At 39.8% G+C, this 26,438-nt stretch overlaps 1 protein-coding gene across 1 annotated transcript in view; it reads right to left on the reverse strand.

Moving 5' to 3' along the window:
- Window positions 1-26,438, reverse strand: part of ZNF341 (zinc finger protein 341) — a 1,063,660-nt gene that overhangs the window by 586,351 nt on the left and 450,871 nt on the right. The window contains exon 8 of the mRNA XM_044089011.1: window positions 21,583-21,782. Within this exon, the coding sequence (XP_043944946.1) occupies window positions 21,583-21,782 (200 nt within the window). The remainder of the gene's footprint in view (window positions 1-21,582; window positions 21,783-26,438) is intronic.

The following is a 26,438-nucleotide window of genomic DNA, read 5'->3' on the forward strand; positions in this document are numbered from 1 at the left end:
CTATGGAAGTTTGGAAGCTAGGAGGGAAAAACTGATTAAGATCTGGAAGGTTTTGTTTCAACATTATTTTAAGAGGAGGAGAAGCACCAACATCCTAAAAGAAACAGGTGGTGACTGTAATACCTAAACAGGGTAAAGAACTATCAGATTCAGCTTTATACAGGCCCATTTCAATCCTGAACCATGATTATAAAGTATTTATGTCTATAATGGCTAAACGAATGGCAAAGGTGATACCAAAATTGATAGATATGGATCAATGTAGCTTTGTGGAGGGGAGGCACATATATGACAACATTAACTGAACACTGATGATCCAGAGGGTAGCAGAATGTAAAAAAATACCACTGCTGTTAGTAGATCATAATGCAGAGAAAGCATTTTATATTGTAAGCTGGAGTTTATGAGCAGGGCTACAGAAGCGTTTGCATTCCTTGATAAAATTATAAGGTTGATTAGGAGGATATATGAAGGATTGGAGCTGAAAATTAAACTGGATGAGTTCCTCTCTGATAGTTAGTTTGAGCTTAGGAACCATGCTGGGGTGTCCTCTTTCCCTTTACTCGCATTATATTTAGAACCACTGGCAAAGAAAATAAGGGACTCAGAAATGCAAGGATATAACTGGTATGGTAGTCAAGAAAAACTGGCTTTATTTGCAGATGATATTACTTTAGTTTAAAACCAGAAATAGACATTTCAGTGTTGTGGAGCATTTTGAGATAGTTTCAAATCTTTTCGGGATGCAAAATTAATGAAGCTATAACAAAGGCATTATGTATCCACACAAGTATTGGTTCAACACTATCCATATTTATGGAGGTATGGCAAAATGAAGAACTTACGGGTATGGATTAAAAAGGAATCTGGTGTGGCAACTAAGGACATGCAGGAGGAGAATAAACAAAAGATAATACATAAAATGTGAAACTAAATGCTCTGTTTTATAGATATGGATAGCAAGATACAAGCAGTAAAATGTTTTTAGTCCCTTTAGTTTTATAGGCAGATCAGACATTTTTATCAACCAGAGGATAAGTTGTGGACAGCAATTAAGAAAGAGCTGAAGGATTTTACCTGGGAGGGTAAGACGGCAAGAGTCAAGTGGGATAAGCTTATTCTTTCAATATAACAAGTCAGTCTGGGATTACCCTATTTGAAGGGCTACTTCAGTGCAACACAGTTAAGGCTCCTATACATAGCACAAGCCAAAACACACAATTCAAAGTGGAAAGGGATTACGATGAAATGGGGGAAAACTCAAGAAACAAGGAGATACTGGGAATTTGGATGCAGATCCTTAAGGCGAGTAACAATAACCATACAGACTGTTATATTCATAAAGTAGCAGAAAGTATTCTAAGAACTAAAGGTGCTAGGTTTACATAACATCATGGCTTCTTCACCACAATGTAATGAGTTATCGTGTGAATAACTTCAAATCAATCAACACATCCGCAATTTTCCCCCTTCTACTAGGTACATAAGTAAATCCTTTTGATAAGTTAGCATGTGCTGTATGGATATATTTACTAGAATAATTATAAACTTAAAAAAACTGCAAATGGAAAATGGTTATCTTCAGAGAAATTTAGATTTGCAGCAAGTTCCACATAGTTTGCGGCTTTGGAGATATCCCAATGCAGTAGAGGGGAATCCCGACTTCATAAAAGAATTACACAAAGTGTTTGACCAGGCGGGGATGGAAATATTAAAGCTAATGATAAAATATGACAATAACAAATTTGATTCCTTTGGTTGGTGTGTTGGAAACACAAAATGCTGGCATACAATCTGACCTTTTGTTCGAACATTATAGAACAAATTAAGAGAATAGATTTTCTCATGTCGATAGCAAGTGTAATAATATCTGTACACGCAAAATGAATAAAATTAAAAGGGATATGGATGAGTATATCAAAGGGAAGGCATACCCGTGCACTGTGGATCGTCATGGCAATGCAATGGAGGCAACCAATCATCGAATGAGAAGGGAGGAGGATGTGAGATCACCATCGACGTTTTCTAAAGAACAACAAAGTGACATCCCTTTAGACCAGGGGATGAGATGTTCGGAGAGGTTGAAGAACAAAGGGGAGTGTTTTCAGACTTATGCAACCAACAATTCCAAGGATTACTTAGTACAGGGGGTGAGACCAAAGAATTTTAATTTTGTTCCTTATTAGCGGAGGAAATGATAGATGCAGCCATTGACATTTTAAAGGCAGTAAGTGACAATGATGTTTGTGTGTCTCACAGTGGTTCCAATAGTAATCATTTTGTGATACAAGGAGTTTCCATGTAAAATGACTGTATCAATATGTTTGATACCACAGACATTCCAGGCACTGCCAATGCATGCATAGGTTATAGTAACAGCAATAAAGTGAATTATTCTGTACATAGTTCAATTGTTATTAATGTTAATAATGGTGATGTTTTATCGCAGGTTTTTGGAAATCATGTTTCTGATGGAGTAGGTTTATTGCCTCGAATTATTTTAAATTCTGTGGGGGATTTTAACATTTATAATTATTCTATTAAGTATATACACACAGCACATGCTAACTTATTATCAAAAGGATTTACTTGTGTGCCTAGTAGGAGGGGGAAAATTGCGGATGTGTTGACTGATATGAAGTTATTCACAAGTAAATTAAATTTACATGTGTTGTTCAATGATAACTCATTATATTGTGGTGAAAAAGCCAAGATGTTATGTAAACCTAGCACCTTTAACCCTCCTTTATGTAATATGGTGGGGGCTTTTGAAAAGGTTTGTGAGTTAGATACAAGGGAGTTATTTAAAAGTGCATATAGTGTTGTAGGTAATAATTTGACGGTTGAAGAAAATGAGTTACTTTAGGACATATCTAGGGACAGCAAAATACGAGTCATGAAACCTGATAAAGGCAATGGAGTTGTCATCATGGAAAAGAGTGATTATTATAATAATATGGCTGCTCTTTTAATGGAAGATACTTACCAGGAAACCTCACTCAATGAAATTTATATTTCTCATAAAAGGTTGGACATGTTGTTTGATGACATGTTGTTACAGGGACAAACTGATGAAGATTCTCATGAGTACATGAAAAATGAGCATCCTGTAGTGGCAAAAATGTATGGGTTACCCAAAATTCATAAGGGGCTAAAAAAAATCCAAGTTTTGCACTTATTGTGGATGCTAAAAGAGGAAAAACTTGTTTCACTGGGAAATATTTGGATTTTCATTTAAAAAGAGGAATGACGTTCTTATAGTATACTTGCAAAGATTCCTGGCAATTTTTGTCAAAATGAAATGATTTTCAATATGCTGAAAATATAATTTTAGTGACGACTGATGTATGTAATTTGTTTTCTGTCATTCCACATGATGGTGGTTTGTTACGGTTAGAAACTCAATTATGGGCTACAGGTGCTTATGATCAGGATCAGATAAATGCGTATGACTTTGATGGAAGCAGTATTAAAATACAATTTTATTTGGTTTGAAGGCCAATATTATAAACTGAGTACTGGTGTCGCAATGGGCACTGCTTGTGCCCCCATGTTTGCCAATTATGTCATGTCACATTGGGAAAATCAATATAGTTTCAAATCTAAGTATATGAAATTAATAATTATACATGATTTTTGGACGATATGTTTTTAATTTGGACCGGTCCTAAAATGTATTAGAAATTTTTTTGGTTTATTTGAATCATACAGTGCAGTGTTTCAAAGTCACATATGAGTTCAGTCATTATAGGGTTACGTACTTAGACGTGGACTTGAGAATAGACAGAGAAAAAAATTTGTCTAAAATTTACAGGAAGCCAACTTTTTCAAATTCATACTTAGATTATGCAAGTTGGCATCCTTACTATTAGAAAAAGTCCATTGTCAAGGGACAATTAGTACGGGCTACAAAAATGACATTGGAAAGTGAATTTATGGATGAAGTAAATGTCATTATAGACATGTTTGCCAAAAGGGGTGACCTGGTTGAATTGCTTATAAATGTTAAGGATGAAGTTATAAATAAGTGTACTAGGGGTATGTATTTACCCATACTAGGTTCCCTGAATGTGGAGTTTGATGTAGATGGTAGTAAACATACTGAAGTGGATGGTGATTATAAAAATGTGAGTTTTATTACTACTTTTAACAAGGAAGCCTATAGGATCCGTCAATTTATCGAAAAGAACTGGGATTTATTAAAATTAGATAAGAATATGGCAAAAAACTTCAATAAGAAACATAAGTTTGTATTTACAAGGGATCAATCCTTTAAAGATATCTTGGAACATGGTGGTAGGTTGGTACATCACTCTGTTGTACATAATTTGGGCAATTTTAAATGTGGTATGTGTGTTCCCAATGCTCTCATGTGTTGGTGACTGGAGATTGTTTCAGTCTGAATGGAAAAATATGGAAAAATATAGAGGTCATTATAGTCAGAGTAATAATGTGGTTTACTTGGCCAAGTGTTTATCATGCCCTGTATTTTGTAATGGGAAAACTTGCAGACGTTTTAGAGACAGGATATATGAACACCTGCTGGACATTAAACATGCTAAAATCACTAATACCCTTAGAAGGCATTTGTTGAAATTCAATGATCATTCTTTTAAGTTCTTAGTAATACAAGTAAGGGCTAACCAGCAGGGGAGGGTGCTAACTGAATATCTGGATGTTTGTGAGTTGAAATGGCAACTCAAATTGGATGCAACAAGATATCCAGGCATTAATGAAACTGTTAGTGTTAATTGTGTATTGAAATTAAATAATTTATTAGGATATTTTTTATTTTTATCAACATATGGTCATGTGCATCTTATATTGCATCTTTTACTGTATTTTCATTGATATGTTTTACTGTCAGAACATCACTGTGGTTTTTAGATTGTTGCTTTAAAATTTTTATTTTATGTTGACTGGTTAATTAGTATGTGTATTTAAGTGCTGGGTAGGTTGATTAAAATTTGTTCTGAAGAAGTCCCCCCATAGGAGGGATGAAAGCGCTTAACCATGGATTTTGATGTGTTTTCAATAAAACAATTATTTCATGTTCAGTGTGAACTGTGGCTGGCGTTCTCACTTCTGGATTATTTAGTTTGTGGTCCAGTTTTGTTTATACTACTTATTTTGTTTACTTCAATTTTAAACAGTTCGATTTCTGAACACATACGGTTGGGCCCTAACCAGCTGTCCTTTATGTGCATCCCTTTAAGCATGACTAGGATGGCAACTATGGAAATCTAAATAGTTGTTAGAAAATGTTTCTTTCCTATAAATTGTTGTGGTAAACTTCTTTCTCACAGTGTCCTTAGCTAGTGTAACGTCCAAATAATCAATAGAGTTGTCATTGTTGTTACTTGTAAATTCAAAATATGGTGAAATACTATTCAGGTAGTCTAAAAATGACACGTGTTGGTTCTTGTTCTTCTATATAATAAGTATATCTTCCCAAAAAACAGAAATAACCAATCCAATTAGTAGAAAATACACTATTTAACGCATGCCTAGCCTCCTAAGCATGAAGGACCAAGTTTGCAAAGATGGCTGCACAGTTTGCACCCATTGCTACCCCTTTCAACCATTTGAAATAAACCCCTTCAAAGGTAAAATAATTGTCCAAAATAACCTCCATAACTAACTTTATAAAATTAATTAGTGTCTCATCCAGGTTGGTAAGCTTACAGATTGCCTCATGAAATAATAGTAATCCCTCTTGGTGTGGAATAGAAGTAAATAAGTCCTTAACATCTATTGAAGAGAAGGAACACTGGTCCATATATCAACCTTGTTCAATTTTGGACAGCAGATCCCAAAAGTCTTTTAACAAATAATTAAGGGGTGTTATTGTATTTTTCAACACAATATCTACAAATACCCCTAATTAATAAGTTGGACCATTTTGTGCAGAAATAATTACTCTAAATGGGGTTTGGGGGTCACATTTGTGAACTTTCAGTATCCCAAATGTTACTGGGATTAATACATTACCTGACTTTAAAAATTCATATACTTCTGATATGACATTTTGAAAAAGTGAATCTTCTAATAATAGTTGAATTTTCCTATGTGCAATATAAACCTTGTTTCTCGATGCCTCATGATAGTTATTTGTATCACAAAAAATTTTAAATATGTTGTTAACATAGTCCATTTTGGTAAATAAGACTACCCCCCCCCACCTTTACCTGGTTTCATCACCCTTAGTTCTTCATCTTCCCGAATCATTTTTATAAGGTCCATCCCTTCCTTAGTTATATTACAGTATTTATTATTTTTCTTATTTTCAGTACTTAGTGAAGAATAAATGTCTATTGAACAAGCCCCTTCAAATGCTGAAATCAGTGGGTGGAGGGTTAAAACAACTCTTCTTTCTTAAACTTGACCCAGAGTTGTTTTCCTTATCTAATGTTTGTTCCTTAAAAATACCTTGAGGTTTAACCTTCTAATGAAGAACTTTAATTCAGTGATAACATCTACCACATTTGAACTATGTGAAGGCAGGAACTTAAAACCTTTTTCAAACAGAGAAAAAAAGTTCTTGTCTATAGTTAAATCTGTGTAGTTAAAAATATTAAAACCTCTGTAGGATAGTACACTGCCCTCACTACAAACAGCAATTTCCTCAGAACTATTCCCCCCAATCTCCTCTAGAGAGTGTCATTGTTGTAACTCTCCCTGCCTCTCCCCCCTCTCGGTTGCGGGACTGTGCAAAAAAAAAAAAAAAAAAAAAAAACATTTTTGTCTGTTTCTGTTTTCATAGGTAGGTACTAGGCTATCGGCCCTAGGGCCTACACCAGCTTAGCCATAACGATTCCCTGGCCATTGCTTCCCACAAATATTTACTTTCCTGGACCTGTCTAGCAGGGCTACTGATGTGACCCCTGGGGTGAATTTCCCATCTCCCATCCAATCGTCAAGGTTCCTCTTGAAGAGCGCCATTGAGGCTCTCTGCCTGACATGTATGGGCAGCCTATTCTAGGGTATGGGGCGTCTCTGGATCAGGAACCTATCACTCCTGCATGCTCTATTCATCGTGATGACAAGCTTAAGATCCCTGGAGCGTGTGGCTCAGAGGGATTGAGATTTCTTTAAGTGTAGCAAGCCCAACAACTCTGGGTTTGACATGGCCTTGTATGTTAGGCAGACAGCGCCTCTGAGTAGGCAATATGCGACAGAGTATAGCTGGAGTTTCTTTAGACGGTCAGCATAAGGCATCTGCTTTAGTCCTGTGATTCTTTTTGTGAGGTATTTCTGCGGCCTTTCTAGTTGTTGCACATGTCTTGTGAGGTACACACCAAACAGGGCACTGTATTCTATAATGGGTCTAATGAGGGATGAGTACAGAGGGACAATGACCTCCTTTTTTCTGGATGAAAAGCCCTTAGTGATGTGGTGTGCCACGTAGAAGGGTTTTCTAACTGTTGTGGCTATGTGGTTATCAAAGGTGAGATCACTGTCCACCTGTGTTCCTAGATCTCTTACCACACTTTTGGTGTTTAGTGTATGGCCAACTATGTGGTAGTTCACACATACATGTTTTTTCCCAAAGGGGACAACTATGCATTTTTTGGCATTTAGCTTGAGCCCATGGCTCTGGCACCAGGCATCTGTTTTGGTAAGGCCCTTTTGTAGTATATCCACATCATTTGAGGATTCAATAATAGCTCCCAGCTTGTAGTCATCTGCAAACTTTGTAAGCCAGAGTCCCTTAGTATTGGCCTGTACTTCAGAGAAGTAGATGCCAAACAAGAGTGGTCCCAAGACAGAACCCTGCGGTACACCACTTGTCACTTGTCTGGAGCTGGATTTGGAGTTGGCTACTTTTACAGTGTGTGTTCTGTCAGTAAGCCAGTTTGCCACCCATCGAGTGACGTAGGGATTAATGCCCACCTTAATAAGTTTATCTATGATTCCAGAGTGGGGGATAATGTCGAAAGCTTTGGCAAGGTCCAAGTAGGCTGTGTGAACCACCTTACCCTCGTCCACGGCTCTGGAGACTGATTCAAAGAAGTTGATCAGGTTCAGGAGGCAAGATCAGCCCTTCACGATCCCAAAATGGGCGGGGTCCAGTGTTTGAAGGTTGCCAATGTCTTTGTTTATACGTTCCTTGATAATACATTCCATGGCCTTGCAGATCAGGCTTGTCAGACTGATGGGACAGTAGTTCCCAGGATCTAAAGTGGATCCCCCCTTGTGAAGTGGGATGACTGTAGCTGTGCGCCACTCTGTGGGCACGAAGCCCGAGGTGAGGCCATGATTAAACATGACACATAGGTGAGGTGCCAGTTCATTTTTTAGTTCATGCAGTACACAGCCCAGGAAATTGTCTGGTCCCATGGATGGTGTATTCTTGGCTTTGGAGAGTGCATTACTACTAGAGTGGCCGTGATTACCGGAATTTGGCATTCTTTCGGTATTGAGATAGGGCCTTTAGGGGGTGAGAGGGGGTGAAGTTGGCACTGAATCTATCTGCCAGGATATTGGCAATATCCTTGGGATCAGTATATCTAGTGCCATTCTGCTGTAGCTCAGAGCAGATCTGAGTATTGCCATTTAGATTCTTGACGTAGCTATAGAATGCCTTGCTGTTGTCTTTGGAATCTTTAGCAATTTTGTTTTCGTAACTAGCTTTGGAAGATTTTATGAGGGATCTCAGCTTTCTACTGAAGCTGGTGAGGGAGTTTTTTTGAATCCTGGGTTCTTCCTCTTTTCTGCAACAGTTTCTTCCTTCTGTTGTACAGCTTGTTTATGGCAGGGGACCACCAGATTGGCTTCCTTTTTTAGAGGACAGTGTCTTGGTTCTATTTGGGATGGCTCAGTCCATGCATGAGTGAATGTGCTCGCACAGCACCTTAGTGTAGGATTCAGCAGTTGAACTTCCAGTTCCCATCTGTATGGGTGTCATGGAGTTAAAGTAACAATGGCTTCGAATCTAAGATATATAGGAAATTGACATACTGTAATTCTTATTTGCACTATAATAGTGCACACCCTACACATTGCAAAAAGAATATTGTAAAAGGGCAATTTGTGAGGGGATCGAGAATGACAAGCAAGACTGAGGACTTTAAATTGGAATGTGATTTGTTGGAAGGAATGTTTATAGATAGAGGATATAGTAAGGAATTTGTTAGTAATATTAGGATGGAGGTAGAAAAGAAAAGAACAGATAAATTTTACCCTATATTAGGAGAAATAATAAATGATGGACAAAAACAAACAATAAAAGATAAAGTACTTAACAATAATGAAGAATATCAACGTGCTTTTACCCTAGAATTTAATGCTTTAAACAATAATATTAGGGCTGTTTTTGTCAATGAATGGGAAAGGTTTATGGCACTTACTGACTTGGGGGGACTTCCAAAAGGCATACCTAAAGTAGTATACAGAAATCCTTACAATATAAAAGATTACTTGGAACAGAAAAAGGTGGGACAAAATAAAATTAAGGGAGTGAAAAAGATAGGTACATATTCTTGTGGAAAATGTAATCAATGTAACTATATGGTCAATAAGGAGAAAATCTATATAGAAAGATATGGATCGGTAGTAAAAGGATGTATAATTGTGAGACGAAGGGTTTAGTATACCTAGCTACCTGTGAAAAGTGTGGGTCTTTTTATATAAGTAAAACCGAGAGGACTTTTAAAAGAAGAGTGTATGAACATACCTATGATATAATAAAGGAGAAAGAAACAAATGCATTATACAAACATTCAAAGGTATGTAAAGAAAGCAAATTTCTCTTTTTAGTTATTGAACATATAAAGGATGGTATTAGAGGGGGCCCATGGGAAGATGCTATTGGGTATAGAGAGTTGTGGTGGCAAGTGACATTAGAAGCAAGTAAACACCCAGGTCTTAATGAACATGCGTCTATTCTACCCCTTTTAAAATTAAAGGCAGCTAAACTATGAATGTTAGTTTAGTTGTAATTTAATTTTGTACCAATAGATGGAACCATTGGGTTATAAAATGTATTTTCCTAAGACAGCTAAACTATGAATATTAGTTTAGTAGTAATATAATTTTGTACCAATAGATGGAGCTATTGTGTTATAAAATGTATTTCCCTTTATAATGAATATTTATATTATATAAAAACAGTTTTTTTAAGTATTTATGATGTATTAAATTATTTTTGATAGTATTTTAATTATTTATAAGACATGAAGATGTATAAATTATTTTAATTATATTTATAGAACAAAGAATTTATGAATATTTATGAGCCTAGAATGTGAACTGATTTGTGCATTCAAATTTAACTGAAGCTTTTTTATTGGATTATTAGTTTTAATAGAGGTATATAAATATGTGTGTTTAATTAGTATTAGCATCTGATGAAGTCCAGTGAGGAGACGAAAACGCTATTTTTGGTGAAGAGCGTTAATGTGGAAGTGTTTTTGCGTGTTGTGATATATTAAAAGTGCATTTTAACTTTTGGAGATCTTCCTTCATGTGACTGCACTCCGTTGTTGGTTTATTGGTGTTTTGTGGAGAGCTGCCGTTTTTCGAATTCATTTCGTGTCATGGAGTTTGTTACTTCTGACTTGAGAAGCATGAAGTTGGCTTTGGAGAAGTTTTTTTTTTTACAGAGGTTTCCTTAAAGGGGGTGGGGGGGTGGGATGTGGATGTCAAGGGTGATTAGCTTATGGTCTGATCTGACCAACGAGGGGGTGACCACTGATGTGGAGCATTGATCTCCCATGTTGGTAATTACCAGGTCTAGAATACTGGTAACCCTGGTGGGACTATGAATTAGTTGCTCTAGGGCACTGGAATTATGAATTCCAAGAACCGTTGAGCAAAGGTGTTGGTACAGGAGTACTCTTCCCAGTTAATGGCAGGGTAGTTGAAATCACCCAGTATTAGGGTGTTTGGTTGTATCTTAATATTTTCCAGTATGTTTAGAAAGGTGTAGTGAGAATCTTGGGGACATGGTGGGGGATGTGTAGTAAGCTACAATTTGTATTGCAGTCTTACCTAGTGTTAGTTGCACCTGGAGAATTTCAGATGCACTGTTTTGAGCAACCAGCCTGGAGGTGTGAATATTCTTGGTGAATAAGGGCACTCCTCCACCTTTAGTGTTTCGGTCCTGGTTTGGTGGCCGAAAAATGTGGTACGAGTTGTACCCTATTGCAGGGTTGCTCTCTGGAGCTGTGAACCAGGTCTCAGTTACTGCACAGATATCGATGTTCTCCATTTTTAGGAGAGCCTCGAGAGAGCGCATCTTGAGGTTTACTCTTCTAGCATTGAGCAACATTACCTTCAGATATTGTTTGCTTGTACCCATTACGGTGGTAGTTTTGTCCTTTGAACTTTGCCAAAAAAAGCACTATAGGGGTGGCAAGAGCCTTAGCCAGCAACCTGAATCCCAGGGGCGACAGGTGCAAACCATCTCTTGCAAAGCATTGTGGTTTGTCGATCATGTCGTCCCAGACAGACAGATACTGGATCCCATTTGAATGACACAAGAAGCTTAGCCAATTATTGACGTTGATCATTTTGTCCTTATATTGTGGTATCATTCTGGGTAATGGCAGGATGCTACTCATAGCTAGGGTCATACCTGCCTGGGCTACATGGTCCGAGAGCTCTTCCATGTCTCTTTTCATGTAGTCCAGGGAAGTATGTCTCAAGTCATTCACTCCAATATGGACAATGACAGAGTCATATTTGTACCTGTTGTGGAGTTCCTTGAGTGCATGCATTATGTGGCGGATCCTGGCACCCGACAGGTAACTAACTGTAATTTTCTCCTTGTTCAGCCTGGTGAGTGGGACATCAGTGTGCCTGACTATAGAGTCACCTATGACTAAAGTGTTGGGTACGTTGTCTTGCTTTAGGGGCTGCTGTTGGGTGGCACACTGGTGTTGTGAGCTATGTAATGCTTTGGTTGTGTCTGGGGGTGGTATTTGTTCGCGTTTCAGCTTCGGAGGTCCTTGTTGCTTGGTCAGGTTAATGTTAAGAGCTTCCACATATGTGGGCTTTGTGTTGCTATGTATGGGTTTTGGTGGTGTGATGTTTGAAGGACTATGTGTTGTTTGAGGTTCATAGGTTCATACTAGGCTATCTGCCCAAGGGCATTTATAAGCCTAGCCCATAGTTATGTGGCTTTCGCCACCCCTTTAGTTTGAAGAAGACTATGCCTATTATTTTGCTGTGCCTCTGTCAAGCAGTGACACTGAAGTAATCCCTGGGGTATATCTGCGATCTCCCATCCATTGGTCAAGATTCCTCTTGAACAAGGCCAGCGAGGTGCTCTGCCTCACATGTACCGGGATTTTGTTCCACAGCATAGGAGTCTCTGGGTGATGAATCTGTCCCTCCAGCACGTTCTATTAATAACCGTGTCAAGGTTTAAGTCTCCGCCCTTGTGGTTCTGAGGGATCTAGATTTTTGAGGTGAAGCATATTCATCAAATCTGGGTTTGACATGGCCTTATATGTCAGGCACAGGTCACCTCTGAGCAAGCGGTATGCGACTGAATAGAGCTGGAGTTCTTTCAGTCGGGCAGCATAAGACATATTTTGAGACCCTTTATCCTTTTGGTGAGGAACTTTTGGGGCCTTTCCAGCTGCTGCAGGTGTCGGGTCAGATACATTCCGAATGGGGCATTGTACTCAATCATAGGTCTAATGAGTGATGAGTGCAGGGGGACGATGACCTCCCTAGATCTAGATGTGAATCCCTTCATGATCAGGTGGGCAATGTAGAAGGTTTTCCTAACTACTTTGGCAACATGAGTGTCAAACGAAAGGTTACTGTCAACCTGGGTCCCCAGATCCCTGATGACTTCTTCTGTGCTCAGTGGATTGCCACCTATATGGTAGCTAGGGGTAACCTTGTTTTTCCCGAAGGGTATGACTATGCATTCCTTGGCGTTTAACTTTAGGCCATGGCTCTGGCACCAGTTATCCGTTTCTGTGAGGCCCTTCTGAAGGATATCTGTGTCAGATGTGTTTTCGACTACGGCGCCCAGTTTGCAGTCATCTGCAAACTTTGTCAGCCATAACCCTCTTGTGTTTGCTTGTACTTCAGAAAAGTAGATGCCGAACAAGAGTGGTCCCAGGACTGAGCCCTGTGGGACACCACTTGTGACAGGCTTTGAGTCTGACATGGCACCAGCAACTCTGACCCTGTGAGTTCTGTCACTTAGCCAGTTTGCAACCCATCTTGTGACATATGGGTTTACATTCAAGCTGATGAGTTTTTCGATGATACCTGAGTGGGGTATTGTGTCGAAAGCCTTTGCCAGGTCGAGGTAGGCTGTATGGACTGCCTTGCCCTCATCAATGGCCTTGGTGACTGTTTCGAAAAAGTCAACCAAGTTTAAAAGGCATGATCTGCCTTTGACAAAGCCAAACTGGGTTGGATCCAAAGTCTGCAAGTTCCCTATGTCTTTATTTATGAGTTCCATTATGATCCTCTCCATGGCTTTGCAGATAAGGCTTGTCAAGCTAATGGCATGGTAATTTCCAGGGTCGGTGGAGGCACCGCCCTTGTGAAGTGGGACCACAGTCGCCAAAGCGTCACTCCTTGGAGTGCGTATCCTGAGGTGAGGCTAAGATTAAACAGCTGTCCTAACTGCGGGTTTAATTCCTCATTGAGTTCGTGGAGCACACAGCTGGGGACACCATCCGGTCCCATGGATGCTGTGTTTTTTGCCTTGGAGAGTGCAGTTCTCACTTGGGCGTTGGAGATGTTTGGGGGGCTACAATCCTCTGGTATAGATATCTCTCCTTTTGGGGAGGGGAGAAGTTTGCACTGAACCTGTCAGCCAGTATGTTGGCAATGTGTGTAGGTTCAGTAATCTTCACATCATTTTGAATTAATTCTGAGCATATCTGGGAGTTTCCTCCTAGGTTTCTGACATAGCTAAAGAAGGCCTTATGATTGTCTTTTGAGTCCTTGGCGATTTTTCTCTCAAAATTTGCCTTGGATGATTTTATGAGAGCTCTTAGTTTTTTACTTATAATGATCAAATGTGTCTTACCTTTCAAGGATTTTGTTCTATCTTGTAGTAGCTTCCTCCTTTTGTTGTAGAGCTTGTTTATGGCTGGGGTCCACCAGACTGGACGCTTGCCTTTGATACAAAGAGTCTTAGTTTTGTTTGGGATTGCCTGATCCATGCAGTCCTGTAGGTGCTGGTAGAAGGCATTTGTAAGTGATTCAGCGGTTTGAGTAATGTTTACCACTGGCTCAGGGGCCTTAAAGGAGACCACACTAGTTTTTAGAAGTGTGAAGTCGGCTTTTGAGAAGTTTTTCACTGTGGTCTTTTTTATTTCAGGTGGGGGCGGGGTGAGGACCTCCAGCGAGATTAATTTATGATCTGATCTCACCAGTGAGGGGTATACTTCCGGTGTTGAACATTGTGATCCCATGTTCGTGATGATGAGATCAAGTATGTTTTCTCCTCTTGTGGGGATGGTGACTAGTTGTTCCATGGCATTTGAGTTTATGAACTCCAGGAACCTTTGGGCTAGAGTGTTTGGGCTTGAGTAGTGTTCCCAGTCTATATTAGGGTAGTTGAAATCACCTAGTATGATGGTGTTTGGAGATACATTTATCCCCTCCAGTGTTTTCAGGAAGGCCATGTGAGGTTCCTGAGTTTGAGAGGGTGGCCTGTAACATGCTACAAATTGCAGAGCAGTCTTGCCTATGGTTAATTGCACCTGGATGGTCTACGATGCATCGTGTGTTGCCACCAACCTTGAGGTGTGTGTGTCCTTTATGAATATGGACACCCCCCCTCCTTTCTTGGTGTTGTCCGGATTTTGGGGCTGGAACGCATGATATGAGGTGAAACCTGATAGTGCTGGGGTGCTCTCAGGAGCCTTGAACCAGGTTTCTGTCACAGCACAGACATCGATGTTCTCCATACTGAGAAGGGCCTTGAGTGCGTGCATCTTGAGATTGAGACTTCTGGCATTGAGCAGCATTACCCTTAGTTTTTTTCCATTTTTGTGTTCTAGGGTGGTAGGTTTAGAATTTGAGCCTTGCCTAAAAAAGGCACTATTGGGGGTGGCAAGAGCCTTTGCCAATATCCGGAAGCCCAGGGGTGACAGGTGCAAGCCGTCCCTTGTGAAGCAGCGTGGCTTGTCCAGCATGTCATCCCAGGCAGACAGACATTGGATCCCCTTTGAATGACACCAAAATTTAAGCCAATTATTAAAGCTGATCATCTTATCACTGTATTGTGGCATCATTCTAGGTGAAGGTAGGATACTGCTCAAGGTCAGGGTCATACCTGCCTGGGCTACATAATCAGAGAGCTCCTCAATGTCTCATTTCATGTAGTCCAAGGAGATACGTCTCAGGTCGTTGACACCAGCATGGACAATGACTGAGTCGTACTTGTACCTGCTGTTGAGAGACCTGAGTGCTTGCGTTATGTGGCGGATTCTAGCGCCCGACAGGCAGCTTACTGTGACCTTCTCCTTACTCAGTCTGGTGAGCGGGACATCAGTGTGCCTGACTATGGAGTCACTAATGACTAGTGTGTCTGGCATTGTGTTTGGCCTTAAGGGCTGTGACTGTTTGACACTCTGACTGTGTGGTCTATGTGTTGCATGTGTTGGGTCCTGAGGTTGTAGTTGTTTGGGTGTCTGCTTTGGAGGCCTCTGCTGTTTTGGTAGATTTTTGGTCAGAGCCTCCGAGTATGTCTTTGTGTGATTATGTGTATGATTTGAAGTTGTGATGGTACTATGTGTGACTGGGTATGTAGTGTGTGTGGTTACCTTCTCCTCCTGTCTGGTCTTGCCAGTCCTATGGTGAGAGAGCTCAGCCTCCAGTTTGGCCGTATAGTTGCATCTCTCGCATGTATTTGTGTTTTGTGGGAGAAGGAGAGGATTGTCTGTGTACATGAGGCAATTGTAACATTGCCTCAATATTCCCAGGTTCACCAGTTGAGCAGGAGAGGACACTAGCAACTGATCCCTCGACATGCTAGAAGCAATAGATAAAAAAAACTTACAAAAGACTCCGGGGGATGTGGGTTCTAGGCTGGTGGGGTACTATCTATAATAATAGTGCTTTATCAAGGTGCAAGTACTGTAGGAGCAAGTGCTAGGCTTTACAGATAGAGAATAGTCTACTTGGGAATCAAGTAGAGATGAAGCTTTTAGTTATAGGATACGCTGGTTAGATCGGCAGTACAGTTCGAGGAAGGTCGTTTTAAGGCAAAATTTGAAGAGTGGAATTTAGGTAGCCCGAATTGTTTAACCGCCGCTGCTCTTGTGTGCAACAGTGGCAACTCCACGCTAAAGCGCGCTAACGCGTGCTTTATAGCAGGGGGCTGGAAAAAACAGGAAATGACCCAAAATGACCTTCTCCTCTTGACTGTCTAGCACAATCTTGGCTGAAGAAAGCTTTGCTTCCAGTTTGGTTATGGAAGTGCATCTCTCGCAGGTTGCAGTGTTTGGTGGTAGGAGGAGAGGGTTGTTTGTGTACATGAGGCAATTGCTGCATTGCCCCAGTATGCCCAGATTCACCACGTGGACAGGAGAAATCACCGGAAGCTGACCCTTGGACATGCATGGTTAGGTGCTTTCTTTGTGTAGTACAAGAGCTGTTTTCCCTTACTTTTTGGCAAGGTACTTGCAATTGTAGGCTGTCTAGTGCCTACGACTATTTTCTCCTTATTACCAAGGAGAGGCGAGTGCTTCTAACAAATTAAGGCTTCCTAGTGCTTTTTAGCGAGTTTTAGAGCAAGTGCTAGTTACAGGTATACAGATTTTAGTGCTATTGCTGATAAACTAGTTAGTTCTACGGGAAAATTCAAAGAGCAGAATTTCTGACACTGGAAATAGTTTAACCTTAGCCCCACGGTGCGCAAACATGTGTATTTATGCCAGAAAGTTGAAAGGGATAGAAATCAGCCCAAAATGGCCAATAAAATTGCAATTTCAGATCTGGAAACCACTCCTCTAGTGTTAGGTAGGCCGTGCAATGCTCCTACTCTCACTGGTAAGCAGTAGGACTTCCCTCTACCACAGCAAGGTCTGGATAGCTCTGAACACGGAAACTAAAGTCCTGAAACCAGCAAAGCCTGGAAACTGGACTTTTCTAGTTAGAAAAGGCAGGAAATTAGCAAACAAGATAACATGTTTTTTTTTTTTTTTTTTTTTTTTGGTTACATAAGGCTAAACAATGCAGTTATACAGTAAATAAGCACAGAAAGGCTAATGCACTTGAGTGTATAGCCCAGAACAGTAAACTCAATTAAAACTTTGCAAAATTAGAAATTTGAAAATTTAAACTTTTTAAATAAAGCAAGGCAAATGCACAACTGGAAAATGATTTACAGGCAGAAATATAGTGAAATAAGTAGCTAGTTTACTTTTTAAGCTTTCTGACAAGTGCAGGTAATAAAAACTACCAAAAGCAGCAAAAATTTGAAAATTCACTAAAAAGTACTTGCAGTTAGCACAAAAAGTCTCTCTTTCTCGTTTCTGGTTCTGTAGTAGTCTGCAGGACGCCAAAATGGGGGGAGGGCTAGGGGTGGGGGGGGGGGTAATTCCTATCATAATCATCCGGTTCACATTCCTGTGAATTCCCCATTCCGTAATCATACTGATTGTTGCATTCTAATTCGTTCTGGTTTCTATTTTCTCTACTTCTATCTTCATGCACATCATACTAGGCATTAGATAAAGGGTAAGCAGTTTTATTACAGTATTCATCATTATTCCTAGCCATCTTTTTCCTTTCCAGATTTCCCTTAACATAATTTTCTACTTTCTTAAAAATATTATTGTACTTAATCACATTACTGTCAAATAACAAATCATTCAAAATCTCATCACTCAGTGTGGTCAATTCATCCAAGTACTTGTCAATATTCACACAGTTAATTTTAATAATAAATGACATGAGTTCACATTCAAATCTATCAAACATATTCAAAAGTTAACTTGTTTCCAAACCTCCAGCTTTTAACCCACAAAGACTCGTTTATTCGTGTACCAACACGAAAGCGACACTCTCCTTACAGCTCCACCAAGCATCCAGCTAATCAAGTTCAGATCACCCAGGCCACAGTCAGGGCTTTGTCCCACTGCCCCACAGTAGCTGATAAGACCATCCACAGTTGTGCTCCTGAATTCAACATGGTACACCAAGAAGGTACAAATGAAGATGCTGATAAGGTCTTCGGGCAGCACTGAGAGCACAAGATTTTCAAATGGACATAAATAAGTCTAACTTAAGCTTTCAATCAGATATAAGTAAAACTAATGAAATTTCTGGTCAAGAAGGAAGAGCACACATGGTGGAGAGACCTAAATCATATGCTTTACCATCACAATGACCCTCCTCTGAGAAAATTTAAATTTAAAACAATATACTTAACACACCTGGGTAAATTTTAATTAACAAATAAGTACATGCTTGCATCCATTCCATCATTTCTTTTTTTTCAATAATCGTTTTTATTGTTTTGCAAAACCATTATACATTTCACACTCTATTTACATTATGTACAATACTGCTTCCAATGTTTTAGTTCCATTTTGAATTTCCCTATTATACATTAATAATAAGTATCATTTTAACCAAGTACAGGAAAATAAAATGACAAAAAATTAAACATAAAAGCATCTACTATAGACAATTATAAACCAACTCAAGCCAATAATTTGTATTATTTCTACATTTTCTATCTAATCCAAGAATGTGTTGGTACACATACAGAATGTCCTGACGGAAAGTGGATAGGAACCGCTACTCCAAAATAATATTAAAGATTTGTTCCCAAATTTTTATGCTGTTTATACTTTTCTTATTATTTCTAATTAACAATTTGTGCGCTAATATATGCTTAATCGCTAACAGCCTGAAATTTTGCCACGACACCTGTGCTGGGTTCAACCAATTTGTGGCTATATATAATTTCATTAGTAAACTAATATTCATAATTACAATCTTTTTGTTTTGTCCAAATTCTCCGTGGAATATGTAAAATCAGAAATTCCCAGGAGAGTGTTGAGTTTTGGTAACCCATTTTTGTAGCTGTAACTTTAATGAATTCCATAATTTATAAATGCACTTGCAACTCCAGAACATGTGTAACAGGTCTGCTGTCTGATCTACACACTGTGGACATTTAGGTGACTTTTTTGAATCAAATTTATGAAGTGTTAGATGGGTATAATATGCATTGTTAAATATCAGTTGAGTAAAGACCAGGTTTTGAAGAGATATGGATTTTAATGTTAAGTTAAACGCCTCTACTATTTTACTGTCGTCTAGGGATGGCAATTTCTCTTTCCAGTATTTCGATAACAGAATATGATTATTATATTTTCTCTCTTTTGCCATTTTATACGCTGAGGATATATATTTTCTGTCTTGTTGCAATGCTTCCCACAGATGACATGAAATAACTAGTTCCTCTTTTTTAATTTCAGAACTGGTAAAATAATTTATGGCCAAATCTTTTAACTGCCTCATTATAATTAAATAAGAAATGGGAAGATTCATCTCTTTTAAGATATCATGTACCGCTACTCCTAAGAAGGGGTATAAATCCCTTACAGTTAATTCCTTAATAAATGGATATTTCTTTAAGTCTATCAGTTGATTACCAATAGTCATATTGGGATTCCCATCAAACGGTTGAAACATCATCATATATTTTAAAAGGTTCAAGGAGGCAAACAGAGTTTGAGTCGCCATTGCCCATACCTTGATGTGCTCCATTAACTCATATTTACTCAATGTTCTTATATTCAAAAATGGTACAGCTTTAACATTAATTCCCTTCCCTTTTATATGTTTATAATTTAGCAGTACCCATTTGGGTATCCATTTTCTATTTTCACTGTAAGTAAGACACCCTTAAAATCCTATTGGCCTGAATCACTGTATAATACATCTCAAAATCCGGTAAATCCAACCCCCCCCCCTCATTTTAGGAGCCATCAGTTTCTCATAGGATATTCTCGTTTTTCTGGGTTCCCACAGAAATTTCCCCAATCCTATCTGAAACTGCTTAAAAAAGGATTCCGTGATTTTAAGTTGTGCTGCTCTAAAAATATATAGCATTCTGGGGAGAACGTTCATTTTTATTATCGCTGCTCTTGCCATCATCGGTAGCTTCAACTTACTCCATCTTTTCAAATCCATTGTTATTCGGTCTCCAGTTGCCTTAATATTGTTGATAAAAAATTCTCTATTTTCAGTTGAGAAGTCAATCCCCAAATATTTTATTCTTTCTTCTGTCCTTACTCGTCCTATCAATGGTAGCATTGAAAAAGGTGTAGGTGTCTTTAGAGGGAATATTTTGTTTTTTTTTAAATTTAGTTTGTAATTAGCAATTCATTCCATCATTTCTGTTAATCAAAACAGAATATACCACTGAAGTTAAAATAAATCTGTCATCTCAGTGATGACGAAGCCTTATCAAGTCCCGAAGCATCATACCTTCTTCAACAATGATAACCCAGGTTAGAGAAGAAGATCAAGTCATCAGCCAGCCGGCCATATTGGGAGCACTGATTAATTAAAATACTTCTTGCCTTTCCTGCCTCAGGAGATCTGCAGGGCATCTCTGACCAGTAGCAGGCTGCATGAAGCATTATGATGGAAACAGTAATAAAAAAAGCCATACGTTTTTGACAGGTGCAAAAAGAAGAAAAAAGAGGTCACAGTTATTTGCTCTGTTCATGCTCCCAAGCTTATACACTAACATGCATCGAAGTCTGGGATGAAGAACGAAGTGGAAAAGCATTGAATCTGGGCATTATGAAGTTCTGTCTGATGACCCCTACTTCTAAATCCATCCTGCTCAACCATGACTCCTAGTTATGGAAATAAACCTTCAACTGGAAAAAAATGCGTTTTTGCTTTTTCTGAACCCACTGGAGGACAGAGCACATGGATGGATCAACACAGTAATAAAGCTAGACACAGTGCTTCATGCAATAATATATATATATATAAAGAAAGCTCAACAATACACTACATGCCAGTGCAGGGAATAAGATGTTAGCAGCAGGAAAAGAAAAAAAAATCAAAATTCAACTTAACTGCTTCCACTAACTACTTTTCAAATACAGACATTCAGCTGCCCACACAATGTTATGTACAGCACACTTTCATTACAGTTTAGCTGCAGACATGAAACATAAAATAGTAAGCATATACCAAGATATCAGATTCAAAATAAAGTTGAAGTGAGTACAGAAGGAGGTATGGAAGAGAATACAAAATGTTATGGATCACATATAAAATCATCAGGAGATGAAATGATAGATGTTATGAAGTAGGCAGACATCTGCTGTAAAGTACTTTATTACCTTTCTTAAGGGTAGAAAAATGAAGCACAACTATTTCTCCACAAATGTGCCATAAATGAAAGCACAGAAATACATGAGCCATTTTAAGCACTGTTCTTTTTTATCAACGTGCACATTTTTATGAAATATGCCAAATATGTAATATGCTTTCCACAGACCATTCACATGCCACTTCTGATTAATGAACATAGCTAAAACATACCTGCAGATTAGGCTACATGATGTAGGCAAAAATAAGAGTGACCATATAGACAAGAATACAATGATGACAGACCTGCACTTTGATCATCTACTTCTGGTGGTTCTTCATTTGGATCCATAGGTAACACTTGCATTGTTATGGGGTTACGAGAAATGCTGGACCCCAATCCTGATGGCCAGACTTTATGAGTCTGCATGTGTTTTTTGACGTTGGACTTTTGAGCAAAGGCACGACCACATACAATACACTGGAATGGCTTCTCCCCGGTGTGACTAGGAGGGAAAAACACAAAATGCTATTGAGTGATTTATTTACTTACTTATTACATTTGTTAAAGAAGTAAGGGAAATGGTTAAAACAGCTTAATAACAACAGTGTGACAGCACTTCTTACAATCTGCCCTGCAATATAGCCTGATACACAAAAAAGTACAGTTGTGTAAAATCTTACTATAACAGTAGATGTCCTTCTATTCACTGTTCAGTATTTTTCATCGTAGGTATCTCCTGCCAAGGACAACCAATGTCTGGCCAGTATACCAAATCCATTAGATATTTTGTGTGTCATACATCACACACATGCTCCCCATTCAGGACGCAAGGCATAAAAGGTAACATACGGATGCAGTTATTCAGAACTGAATTGCACCAGTAGAGAACATAGGGCAAAGGAGGCTATGTACATCCAGGAGGAGAAAATGCAGATGGACAAGGAAGATGCTTGGCCCGAACACAAGCCAAAACAAAGCCCAAAAGAAAAAAAGGGGGCTGGAAGGAGGGCGGGAGTGAACACTGCAACAGTGAAGAAAAGGACATCTACTGTTATGGTAAGATTTTATGCAACTGTACTATGTCCTTCTATATCACTGTTACAGTATTCTTCAGCACAGAAAGAATACAGAAGTTCAAGAAAAGTACTGGGAGGTGGAAGGCTGGGAAAAGCCCTCATTAAACCCATGAAAATGGCCCTAAGCAAAACTTGCTCTAGCCCTAGAAACCATATCCAATTTATATAATGCTTAGTAAAGATATATACTGAAGACCAAGTAGCAGCTTCAAGAATGGAATTGGTGTCCAACCCCTTGAAGAAAGCATCAGAAGAGGCAACAGCCCTAGTGGAGTGAGTCCTAATGGTAGTAGACAGGCATTTGCCATGCAAATAATAACAAAAGAAAATGCCTCAGAAATCCAGGAGGAGATGGTTTGCTTAGAAACAGCCAAACCCAATGTCCTGGGATGAAAAGAAACAAAAAAAAAAATAAATAAAAACGGTCAGACTTGCAAATGACCTTAGTTTTATCCAAATACCACCTGACCTGTCTGTGAAAATCCAATGCATGTAGGACCCTCTCACTAGTAGACTGAGAAGGGGAGAAAAAGGAAGGGAGTTGTACTGCCTGATTAAAAGACAACTCATTAACCAACTTGGGCATAAAAGAAGGGTTAGTACAAAGGGACACCCTTGTCCCTGTGAAAAATCAAAAGGAGGGATGGCCATAAGGGCCTGATGCTCAGAAATTCTCCAAGTAGAAGTAAAAGCAAGCAATAAGACAGTCTTCCAGGTATAATACTGCAGAGAAGCAGATACTGCAAGCTCAAAAGGAGCCTGGGTTACTTTTTCTAAAACAAACTTAAGGTCCAACGGAGGAGGAGGAGGAGGAGGAGGAATGGGCTTCCTTGGAGGCCAAAGATGTAGGACACCTTTAAGAAAGTGTTTGACCTCAAAACGAGAAGCCAAAGGACAATTCAAAGGCAGACAGGCAGAAACAGCTGACAAATGGGCTTATACATAAGAATGGGCCAAAGCCAGATGGAAGCAACTCACACAAAGAGAAGAGAACCAAAGGGACTACCAATGAAAAAGGGTCCTGGCTATGAGCATGGCATAAGACAGAAAATCTCCTCCATTTAGACCCAAGGCTTTCTGGTTGCAGGTCTTCTTGCCTCCTGTAAAACCTTGAGCATGTCCTCAGAAAAGAAATGCCTAAAAGGGATCAAAACCCTATCACCCAGAGCACCAGTTGAAGATTGGACAAGTTCGAATGGATGTGTGAATCCTTTTACTGCGTGAAAAGGTTCAAACAGTGAGGTAACTTATGATTGCCCTTGGCCAGATGCATTAAAAGGGGAAACCAGTGCTATCCTGGCCAAAAGGGACAAGATTTCTGGTGAGTCCAGCTGAATCGTCTGCAGGATTCTTGGAAGTATGGGAATGGAGGGAAGGCATTGAGAAACATCCCCTTCCAAGGAAAAGAAAGGGTGTCCATCTTACATGCCATATGGCATGACAATCTGGAACAGAAAACAGGGAGCTGCCTGCTCAGAGGGGATGTCAAAATATTTACCTGAGGAATACCTCACCAATGGGCTATGTCCAGAAACACATCTCTGTGAAGTATCCACTTGGGAGCCTATGTTTTGGAAGCTGCTCAAAGCAGAAATATACACTGCCTGAAAAGTTAACTGATAGCCAGATCCCAGGCCTAGAGAGTCAGCCTGCAGGGAAAGTAAGACTTTGTACCCCCCTGCTTGTTGACATACCACATCACTGTGGTGTTCCCTGTATAAACCTTCAAAGGGCCTGGAGACAGCATGTGGTGAAAGGCGTGAAGGGTCAAAAATCACGGCTCTCACCTCTTTGATGTTGATATGGTCTAACTTCTAAGGGGGGGGCAAAGACCTTAATCTTTCAGGTGACCCAAAGGAAGCCCCCCACCCCATGTCTGAAGGAACGGTGAACAGTTCTTGAGAAGGAACCAAAAGCTGAAATGGCAGGCCTGGGCTGAAGGTGTTGTATCTACCACTTGAATTCCTGCTTCAGAAACAGAAGGAGAGGCACTCTGAAATCCAGAGGGTGGCAATGCTGAAGCCAAACTGACCTGAGGTGCCACTGAAGCTTCCGCGTGTGGCAAGAGGGAGCACTGGAGTACAGGAGGCCATGAATCCAAGGGCTCGAAGAAACTCTCTGGCTGGAATAGCAGGCAGGAGAAGAAGACACTGCAAGAAAGCTATCAAGGGCAGAACTTTTGGAGGTGGAACAGTGCCAACATTGGTACTATCTGAATCCTGCAACCCAGATAGACATGACCTTGACAGGGAGTCAGGACAGACTTTTGGAAGTTGACAGTGAATCCCACATCTTGAAGGAGAGAGATGGTGAACTCCAAATCCTGTAACAGGCAACTGATAGAAGCTCCCTGAAGCAAATGGTCATATAGATAAGGAGCAATCTGAATGCATTGAACCCTGCAAAAGGCAAATACAGGAGCTAGGCATTTTGTGAATACCCTTGGGACAGTAGGGAGTTCAAAGGCAAGGCAGAGAATTGAAAATGAGAGGAAGAGATAAGAGAAATGTAAAATAAAAAACTTCCTGAAAAGAAGGTGACTAGGAATATGAAGGTAAGCATCCTTCAGATTCAAGGACACCAAAAAAGCCTGTAGTATTAAAAGAGGGAGCATGGTTTGAAGAGTGAGCATCCAAAAATAAGAAACCCTGAGAAAGGCGAAATCCAGAATAGGTGTCCAAGTGCCCTCCTTTCAAAGAACTAGGAACATCCTGGAGTAAAATCTCTTTCCTACTTGGGAAGGAGGGACAGGTTGAACAGTTCCCTGGTCCACCAGGGACCCATGAACCTCTGAGAAATGAGGAAGTTGTTCCAGAGGAGGTTGGAGAATCCCTGAAAAAGGAGAAAGAAACTTCCATACCATGAAGTAACCCTGACAGATGATAAAACCCAAGAATCCAAGGTGCGAGATGCCAGTTTGGAAGACAGAGGGAGAGCCAAAGAGACAAGGGAACCTGACCAAGGGGTGGGGGGGGATATGATATGTCAAATAGAAACAGGCTTTGTCATTTAGGCTCGTCAGATAAAGGAGGCTTCTGGGCCACAGAAGCCTGAGAAGACTTAGCAGGAGGAGCTCACCTACCACCCGTCTTGCCTTTAGTGGCCTGATGAGGCTGCCTGCGAATAAAAGCAGGCCTAGTAAGCTAATTCCTCTGGAACTCAGAGATAGGAGAGACAAAAATATGTTTAATGTCTGCAAACCATTGCAAAGCATTACTCCCTTCTTGAAGGGACATAAACATATCAGCAGCAGCATTCCCAAAGAGATTTTTATTATTCGAAGGAGTATCCAGCAACTCAGCCTTAAGGTAATGACTACAGATGAAGCCAAGAATAACAGGTCATGACAAACCCAAAGGCAGTAGCTCTGGAAGACACATCAGCAGCATCATAACTAGACTTGATAGAGTGACGAGCCACATGAGATGTAGAGCCCAAAATAGAAAGAGAAGATGATGATGCTGCCTCAGAGTCAGGGAGGTCGGAAAGAACCTGACAAGCCTGGGCAATCAAGGCCAGAGCATATCTGGTCATGTAGGTCTGGTAATTGATGGCCCAAAAGTCAAAGTAGAAGCAGTATAAACCTTCCTACCAATTCTCTCCACTGCCCTACTATCCTTATCTGAAGGCAGAAGCTTGGGAGAGGGCAAGAGTTTGGAAGGCTTATCAGAGGAGACTGACACCACAGCAGAGCCAACAGAAGGACACTTAAATAAGAACTGGCAATACTCAGAGAACCTGTCAGGTTTCTTTGGAGTCAGATGCTGAGAATCAGGAAACTTAGAAGTATCTATAAAGATATCTAACAAAGTAGCTAACACAGGAGTTACTGCAGAAGGTTTAGGAGAGACCACCAGAAGCAGCTCATAATACCTTTTCTGGATATCAGATACTTGAGAAGAATTCCACAAAGCATTCCATCATTCTAGCTATAGTGTCTCCAAAAGAAAATTCCTCAAAAGGAGACTCAGGACTCACAGACTCTTCTTCATCAGAACCATAACACTCTGTGGTCATCCCTGCCCAACAGACTCGCCCAGCAAAATAACTTGTGAAAGTATAAATCTGCTTCAGTTACCTGC

Source organism: Protopterus annectens, chromosome 12.part0 (assembly GCF_019279795.1).
Source record: "Protopterus annectens isolate FY-2018-M chromosome 12.part0, PAN1.0, whole genome shotgun sequence".
In the NCBI taxonomy this organism is placed as follows: Eukaryota; Metazoa; Chordata; order Ceratodontiformes; family Protopteridae; genus Protopterus; species Protopterus annectens.